Source organism: Hemiscyllium ocellatum, chromosome X, assembly GCF_020745735.1.
Source record: "Hemiscyllium ocellatum isolate sHemOce1 chromosome X, sHemOce1.pat.X.cur, whole genome shotgun sequence".
Lineage (NCBI taxonomy): Eukaryota > Metazoa > Chordata > Chondrichthyes > Orectolobiformes > Hemiscylliidae > Hemiscyllium > Hemiscyllium ocellatum.
Genome location: NC_083453.1, coordinates 8,881,855 through 8,891,457, shown reverse-complemented (window position 1 = coordinate 8,891,457; position 9,603 = coordinate 8,881,855). Strand labels below are relative to the sequence as shown.

General features: G+C 48.8%; 1 protein-coding gene across 1 annotated transcript in view; it reads left to right on the top strand.

Moving 5' to 3' along the window:
• The first annotated feature begins 5,188 nt into the window (after window positions 1-5,188).
• Window positions 5,189-9,603, top strand: part of LOC132805744 (uncharacterized) — a 48,225-nt gene continuing 43,810 nt past the window's right edge. Inside the window, exons 1-2 of the mRNA XM_060820971.1 lie at window positions 5,189-5,326; window positions 8,864-9,126. Of these exons, the coding sequence (XP_060676954.1) occupies window positions 5,189-5,326; window positions 8,864-9,126 (401 nt within the window). The remainder of the gene's footprint in view (window positions 5,327-8,863; window positions 9,127-9,603) is intronic.

Sequence of the window (9,603 nt, the reverse complement as noted above, 5' to 3'; positions counted from 1 at the left end):
AAGAGTTAAAAATCACACAACACCAGGTTAGAGGCAACAGGTTTATTTGGAAGCACTGCTCCTTCCTCAGGTACCTGCGGAGTATTCCACAACCCCCTGATGAAGGAGCAGCGCTCCAAAAGCTAGTGCTTCCAAATAAACCTGTTGGATTCTAACCTGGGCTTGTGTGGTTTTTAACTTAAGAGGAGTGTTTGATTGCTCGGTCACCCTTAAATATCACAACAGCTGGTGGTGTAGATGGAGAAATACTCATGGCAGAGAAATGCAGGGGTTTTTGCTGAGGTTCATCCTGTGAGAAACGAAGCCCACACACTTCAATAATTTCAGTCCGAGACAAACTCTGAATCAGTAGTGTCCTTTATTTTACTCTTGCAAGAGGGTGTGATTAGATGAGATTACTTACAGTGTGGAAACAGGCCCTTCGGCCCAACAAGTCCACACCGACCCACCGAAGTGCAACCCACTGTCCACTGTCTGTGTACAAGGCAAGGGACACTCACCGAATTCAACAAATACTCGATATTTATATATTTTGGTTTCTATTTTTTTTTATTTCATTGCTCCTCCCCTGTTTACATCTTCCACTTCCCTAACACCGGTACCCATTACTCCTGTTTATCTCTTGCCTTATCCGGCCTTGTCTGTGACAAAATGCTTATTTCTGGCCTTACAAGGCAGTTTGACCTCATCCCGCTGTGGGTCATTGTTAGGCATATCCTTTCCTTACCATTATCTACTCCCTCCATCTGTGCCTCCCCTACCATATTGATTCTTAAGACCCTTTTAATTGGGGTTTGTTCCTGTGTTTCTGTAAAAGTGGGAAACAGATGTTTATACCTACTGTTTGTACAGGCATATCTAGCTTAACTGCCTCCCCTCACAGCATCTTATCTATTCGCCTGTAATATCTACCATTGTTTTGCACTCATGTTTCATTCTTGCATACAATTTTAGCTAATACAAAAAACAATTAAGCATTTCCTCCACATAGTTTCCATTCTTGTTGACTCAGCTCTTTGCTGAAACAATTACACACTGGTGTGAGTTCATTTACTTTAGAACATAGAACATAGAACATAGAAAAAATTACAGCGCAGTACAGGCCCTTTGGCCCTTGATGTTGCGCCGACCGAAGCCTACCTAACCTACACTAGCCCAATAACCTCCATATGCCTATCCAATGCCCGCTTGAATGACCATAAAGAGGGAGAGTCCACCACTGCTACTGGCAGGGCATTCCATGAACTCACAACCCACTGAGTAAAGAATCTACCCCTAACATCTGTCCTATACCAACCTCCCCTTAATTTAAAGCTGTGTCCCCTAGTAACAGCTGACTCCATATGTGGAAAAAGGTTCTCACTGTCAACCCTATCTAAACCCCTAATCATCTTGTACACCTCTATCAAATCTCCCCTAAACCTTCTTTTCTCCAATGAGAACAGCCCCAAGTGCCTCAGCCTTTCCTCATACAATCTTCCTACCATGCCAGGCAACATCCTGGTAAACCTCCTCTGCACCCGTTCCAGTGCCTCCACATCCTTCCTATAGTATGGCGACCAAAACTGCACACAATACTCCAGATGAGGCCGCACCAGAGTCTTATACAACTGCAACATCACCTCAGGACTCCGGAACTCAATTCCTCTACCAATAAAGCCCAGTACGCCATATGCCTTCCTCACAGCACTATTTACCTGGGTGGCAACTTTCAGAGATCTGTGTACATGGACACCAAGATCCCTCTGCTCATCCACACTACCAAGTATCCGACCATTAGCCCAGTAATCCATCTTCTTGTTACTACTACCAAAGTGAATGACTTCACACTTAGCTACATTGAACTCCATTTGCCACCTTTCTGCCCAGCTCTGCAACTTATCTATATCCCGCCTGTAACCTGCCACATCCTTCCTCACTATCCACAACTCCACTGACTTTCGTATCATCCGCAAACTTGCTCACCCAGCCTTCAAGCCCCTCCTCTAGGTCATTTATAAAGATGACAAACAGCAATGGTCCCAAAACACATCCTTGTGGAACACTGCTAGTAACTGCACTCCAAGATGAACCTTTACCATCAACTACTACCCTCGGTCTCCTTCCAGCCAGCCAATTCCTAATCCAAACCTCTAATGCACCCTCAATGTCATACCTCTGTAATTTTTGCAGTAGCCTACCATGGGGTACCTTATCGAACGCCTTGCTAAAATCCATATACACCACATCTACTGCTTTACCCTCGTCCACCTCCTTCGTCACCTTCTCAAAGAACTCAATAAGGTTTGTGAAGCACGACCTGCCCTTCACAAAACCATGCTGACTATCCTTGATCACATTATTCCTATCCAGATGTTCATAAATCCTATCCCTTACAATTCTCTCTAAGACTTTGCCCACAACAGAAGTCAGACTCACTGGCCTATAGTTACTAGGGCTATCCCTACTCCCCTTCTTGAACAAGGGGACCACATTCGCTATCCTCCAGTCTTCTGGCACTATTCCTGTAGACAACGACGACATAAAAATCAAGGCCAATGGCTCCGCTATCCCCTCCCTAGCTTCCCAGAGGATCCTAGGATAAATGCCATCGGGCCCAGGGAACTTATCTATTTTCATCCTTTCCAGTATTCCCCGGACCTCTTCCCTACATACCTCAAAGCCATCCATTCTAATCACTTGTGACTCAATATTCACATCAGCAACAGTGTCCTGTTCCTGAGTGAATACTGACGAAAAGTATTGATTTAGTGTCTCTCCAATCTCCTCCGCCTCCACGCACAACTTCCCACTACTATCCTTGACGGGACCTATTCCTACCCTAGTCATCCTTTTATTCCTGACATACCTATAGAAAGCCTTTGCGTTTTCCCTAATCCTACCAACCAAGGACTTTTCATGTCCCCTCCTTGCTGCTCTTAGCTCTCTTTAGATCCTTCCTGGCTACCTTAGAACTCTCAATCGCCCCAATTGAACCTTCACGCCTCATCTTTACATAGGCCGCCCTCTTCCCTTTAACAAGGGATTCCAATTCCTTATTAAACCACGGCTCCCTCACATGACCCTTTCCTCCCTGTCTGACAGGTACATATTTATCAAGGACACTCAATAGCTGCTCCTTGAACAAGCTCCACATATCGATTGTGCCCTTCCCTTGAAGCCTACTTTTCCAATCCACGCATCCCAAGTCATGCCTCACCGCATCATAATTTCCCTGCCCCCAGCTATAACTCTTGCCCTGCAGTGCACACTTATCCCTCTCCATCACTAGAGTAAAAGTCACCGAGTTGTGGTCACTGTCTCCAAAGTGCTCACCTACCTCCAATGCTAACACCTGGCCTAGTTCGTTACCCAGAACCAAATCCAGTATGGCCTCACCTCTTGTTGGCCTGTCTACATATTGTGTCAGGAAACCCTCCTGCACACATTGGACAAACACCGACCCATCTAACGAACTCGAGCTATAGCTTTCCCAGTCAATATCTGGGAAGTTAAAGACCCCATAACAACCACCCTATTACTTTCACTCTTCTCCTGAATCATCCTCGCAATACTTTCCTCTACTTCTCTCGGACTATTAGGAGGCCTGTAGAAAACTCCTAACAGGGTGACCTCACCTTTCCTATTTCTAACCTCAGCCCAAACTACCTCAGATGGCAAGTCTTCCTCCATCACCCTTTTCACCGCTGTAATACTATCCTTGACAAGCAATGCCACATCTCCCCCTCTTTTACCCCCATGTCTGATCCTACTAAAACATTTAAACCCTGGAACCTGCAACAGCCATTCCTGTCCCTGTTCTACCCATGTCTCTGTAATAGCCACAACATCAAAGTCCCAAGTACCAACCCACGCTGCAAGTTCACCTACCTTATTTCTTATACTTCTGGCATTGAAGTATGCACACTTCAAGCCACCTTCCTGTTTACAGGCACCCTCCTTCGAGATTGATGCCATGTTCCTAACCTCCCTACACTCCAGGTCCTGCACCCTAAAACTACAGTCTAGATTCCCATGCCCCTGCAGAGTTAGTTTAAACCCCCCGAAAGAGCACTAGCAAACCTCCCTCCAAGGATACTGGTGCCCCTCAGGTTCAGGTGGAGAACTGCTCTCTCCCTATTCCTCGACTCTCTATCACGTGGCACGGGTAACAAACCAGAGACAACAACTCTGTTCGTTCTAGCTTGCGCGCTTTTATAAGAAAAAAACCTTCCCAGGTAAGCTAGCTCGACACCAGCTTCCGGGTCCGCTAGGCGCTTAAAATAAACTTTAAATTTTAGCCGTTAAAAAAACAATAACTGGACTACACCGCGACTTCAAAAAAACCCCCGCAGACAGCTGTTACCTGCTCCGCCCAGAGGAATTGGATATGTAATTGTAATTGCAGAAGTAACACTACTTTACCTATATCCCACAATCCCAAGCAGCTCTGTGACGCGGGATTCTGTCCTCTATTGTCTGTTCCCTGGGTTGCACACCAAGACAAACATAGACTGCGCCTGGAGGACCATTAATTCAGTGAAAGATACCCTTTGGTCTGCTCAAAACGTGTTGATCTCCCAGAGCAAAGGGTTGACCCTAACTGAGTGTTGCAGACTGGCACATCCCAAGGTCCAGGACTACGGGCTGAGGGACGCACTGAAGCTCGGGGCAGCTGGAGCCAAGACACAGTGGGGAAAGACCCCAGTGTAAGGTCTTTCTGCTGAAGGTTAAATGGGGGTCCATTCAGCTTTCAGACCCTCTTGGTTCGTCAATGTATGTAAAGATAGCCCTGAATAAGTAAGGTCCACCTTGGGTTTTCATTTGGAACTACAGGGAATGTCACATTCCAATGTTTACAGAACTGCCTCAGCAAACCTATATGGAAATGAAGATTTTTTTATCAATAAAGTATATTTTTGCAATTTTAAAAAATTGCTTGTGGCGGTGAGAGGTTTGAGTTTTAGTATTCTAACTCGAAAAGTTCATAATGACTCAATGAACAGCAGGACCCTGAGAAGCTAGGGGGAACAGGAGCAATCCTGAGGGGATTGTCCATAGATCCCTGAAGGTGGCAGGACAGAGTGGTTAAGGTGGCATACAGGAGACGTGCCTTTATCAGTCGTTGCATAGATGTTAAGAGCAGGGGGGGGGTGACGTTGGAGCTATCCCGAGCTTGTGTGTACAGTTCTGGTCCCCACACTGTAGCATGGATGTGATTACACTGGAGAGGATGCAGAGAAGATTCACCGGGATGTTGCCCTGGGCCAGAGCGATGGCCAGAGGCTGGATAAACTCGGGTTATTTTCTTGGGGAGCAGAGAAAGCTGAAGGGCGATCCGATAGAGGTGTGTAAGATTACGAGGGGCATGGATGGTTTTGAGGGGGGGGTGGAATAGAGAGCAGCTGTTCCCCTTAGTCAGAGGATCGATGACAAGGGGGAGTAATTCTAAGGTGCAACACAGGGAGGTTCGGAGGGGGTTTGAGGAAAGATCCTTTCACCCGGGAGGGGAGGGGCGGGGGGGGGGATCTGGCAGGTGCTACCTGGGAGGGGAGTTGAGGCGGGAAACCTCACAACCTTTAAAATGGATGAGCACTTTAAGTGGGATAACATTTAAGGCTATGGTAATGATGTATATTCCTGTCAGGGTGAAAGGGAAGGCTGGTAGGTATAGGGAATGCTGGATGACTAAAGAAATTGAGGGTTTGGTTAAGAAAATGAAGGAAGCATATGTCAGGTATAGACAGGATAGATCGAGTGAATCCTTAGAAGATTGTAAAGAAAGTAGGAGTATACTTAAGAGGGAAATCAGGAGGGCAAAACGGGGACATGAGATAGCTTTGGCAAATAGAATTAAGGAGAATCCAAAGGGGTTTTACAAATATATTAAGGACAAAAGGGTAACTAGGGAGAGAATAGGGCCCCTCAAAGATCAGCAAGGCGGCCTTTGTGTGGAGCCACAGAAAATGGGAGAGATATTAAACGGGTATTTTGCATCAGTATTTACTGTGGAAAAGGATATGGAAGATATAGGCTGCAGGGAAATAGATGGTGACATCTTGCAAAATGTCCAGGTTACAGAGGAGGAAGTGCTGGATGGCTTGAAAAGGTTAAAAGTGGATAAATCCCCAGGACCTGATCAGGTGTACCCGAGAGCTCTGTGGGAAGCTAAGGAAGTGATTGCTGGGCCTCTTGCTGAGATATTTGTATCATCGATAGTCACAGGTGAGGTGCCGGAAGACTGGAGGTTGGCTAACGTGGTGCCACTGTTTAAGAAGGCTGGTAAGGACAAGCCAGGGAACTATAGACCAGTGAGCCTGACCTCGGTGGTGGGCAAGTTGTTGGAGGGAATCCTGAGGGACAGGATGTACATGTATTTGGAAAGGCAAGGACTGATTAGGGATAGTCAACATGGCTTTGTGCATGGGAAATCATGTCTCACAAACTTGATTGAGTTTTTTGATGAAGTAACAAAGAGGATTAATGAGGGCAGAGCAGTAGATGTGATCTATATGGACTTCAGTAAGGCATTCGACAAGGTTCCCCATGGGAGACTGATTAGCAAGGTTAGATCTCATGGAACACAGGGAGAACTAGCCATTTGGATACAGAACTGGCTCAAAGGTAGAAGACAGAGGGTGGTGGTGGGTTGTTTTTCAGACTGGAGGCCTGTGACCAGTGGAGTGCCACAAGGATCAGTGCTGGGTCCTCTACTTTTTGTCATTTACATAAATGATTTGGATGCGAGCATAAGAGATACAGTTAGTAAGTTTGCAGATGACACCAAAATTGGAGGTGTAGTGGATAGCGAAGAGGGTTACCTCAGATTACAACAGGATCTGGACCAGATGGGCCAATGGGCTGAGAAGTGGCAGATGGAGTTTAATTTAGATAAATGCGAGGTGCTGCATTTTGAGAAAGCTAATCTTAGCAGGACTTATACACTTAATGGTAAGGTCCTAGGGAGTGTTGCTGAACAAAGAGACCTTGGAGTGCAGGTTCATAGCTCCTTGAAAGTGGAATCGCAGGTAGATAGGATAGTGAAGAAGGTGTTTGGTATGCTTTCCTTTATTGGTCAGAGTATTGAGTACAAGAGTTGGGAGATCATGTTGCGGCTGTACAGGACATTGGTTAGGCCACTGTTGGAATATTGCGTGCAATCCTATTGGAAAGATGTTGTGAAACTTGAAAGGGTTCAGAAAAGATTTACAAGGATGTTGCCAGGGTTGGAGGATCTGAGCTACAGGGAGAGGCTGAACAGGCTGGGGCTGTTTTCCCTGGAGCATTGGAGGCTGAGGGGTGACCTTATAGAAGTTTATAAAATTATGAGGGGCATGGATAGGATAAATAGACAAAGTCTTTTCCCTGGGGTCGGGGAGTCCAGAACTAGAGGGGCATAGGTTTAGGGTGAGAGGGGAAAGAGACCTAAGGGGTAACTTTTTCACACAGAGGGTGGTATGTGTATGGAATGAGCTGCCAGAGGATGTGGTGGAGGCTGGTACAGTTACAACATTTAAGAGGCATTTGGATGGGTATATGAATAGGAAGGGTTTGGAGGGATATGGGCCGGGTGCTGGCAGGTGGAACTAGATTGGGTTGGAATATCTGGTCAGCATGGACGGGTTGGACCAAAGGGTCTGTTTCCATGCTGTACATCTCTATGATTCTATGACTCCTTAAGTCCCCTTCAATCATGTCTCAAACATCTGATCAGATAGACACACAACCCCAGACAGAATCCTCCCCCAGACAGACATACAGATATACACACCCAGACATCCCCTACATACACACCTACAGACACACACACACACCCAGACACACACACACACACACACAAGCCCCAGAGAGACAGGCACATACCTGTGATAAACAGGCAGAAAGCCAGATTGATGCATGCTGTACATGTCTCTGGCTGTGTGTATCTGTCTGTCTGTCTGGGGAAGGATTCTGTCCAGGGTTGTGTATCTGTCTGCCTGGGGGTGGGGGGGTGTTTGGGGTCTGTCAGGAGGGGTGTCTGTCGACATGGGTGGGGTTAGTGTCTGGGGCAGTGTCTGTCTAGACACACCCTATGTGTCTATATAGGGTGAGGTCACTTGGAGAGGTATGTGTATCTCTGGGGGGTTAGCGTCTGAGTGGATGTGTTTGGTGGGGTGTGAGAGGAGGGTGTGTCTGGGGGTTTGTGCCTGGCGGGGGGTGTGTATGTGTGTGTGTGTGTCTGGGTGTGTGTGGGTGTGTGTCGGGAGGGGGTGCCTAGGGGTTTGTGTCTGTGTGTGTCTGGAGGGGTGTGTCTGTGTGTGTGTGTCTGGGTGTGTGTGTGTCTGTGTGTCGGGGGGGGTGCCTGGGGGGTTTGTGCCTGGGGGGGGAGGGGTGTGTCTGGATGTGTCTGTGTGTGCCTGGGGGCTTGTGTCTGGGTGGGTGTGTGTATCTGGAGGTGTGTCTGGGTGTATCTGGGTGTCTGGGGGGGTGGGGTGTCTGGGTGTGTGTGTGTGTGTGTCTGGGGTGTGTGTCTGGGTGTGTGTGTGTGTGGGTGTGTGTGGGGGTGTCTGGGTGTGTGTGTGGGGGTGGTGTGTGTGTCTGGGGGTGTGTGGGGGTGTCTGGGTGTGTGTCTGGGTGTGTGTGTGTGGGGGGCGTGTGTGTCTGGGTGTGTTTGTGCTGTGTGTGGGGGGGGGTGTCTGGTTGCGTGTCTGTGTGTGTGTGGGTGTATGTGGGGGGGGTGTCTGGGTGTGTCTGTGGGGTGCCTCGGTGTGTGGGGGGGAGGGGTTTGGGGGGGGTGTCTGGCTGTGTGTCTGGGTGTATGGGGATGTCTGTGCGTTGGGGCGGGTAGTGTCTGGGGGGGTTAGTATTTTCAGACCGAGTGGCCTCAGCCAACCATGTGCCACAGGTGCCCAGTGAAGCCCTGCCAGGCGTGTGCTGTCCCTGGGCTCGATGCCAGTGTATTCCCCCGTCCACTGAGCCGCCTGGTACCGGCTCCAATTACCCCTCGTCAGCCGCGGCTCGGAGTCAGGCCGGCGGGTGGCAGCAGGAGGCGGTCCCGGGGCTGAGGGAGAGGGAGAGGGAGAGCTCCTCACAGCCAGCAGCCGCGGGCAGGACACTCCGCTTCACCCAACTCCGCACTGTCCCACTCGCTCGGCAAGTTCTCCGCAGGTATTTCAGCTCCACACACCCCTCTCCCTCTGACTCTGTCTCCTTCTCCCTCTCTCCCTCTCAATGTCTCCCCCCCCCCCTCCTCTCCCCCTCCTCCCTCTCCCCTCTCTGTCTCTCTTACCCACTCACTCTCTCTCTCTCCTTCCGCCTTTATTATTCATTTCATGGGACATGGGTGTCACTGGCTGGGCCAGTATTCCTTGCCCATCCCTAATTGCCCACAGGGCAGTGAAGGATCAGCCACATTGGCTGTGGGTCTGGAGTCACATGTAGGCCAGACCAGGTAAGGATGGAGGTTTCCTTCCCTAAAGGATATAAGGGATCCAGCTGGGATTAATCCTGACAACACAGAGCCAGGGGCTAGGGTTCAATTCCTCAGGGGCCAGTCTGTGTGGAGTTTGGGTGGGTTTCCTCTGGTTTCCTCCCACAGTCCCACAGTCCCTGCCAAGGCAGGGGTTACAGGGATAGGGCAGGGAG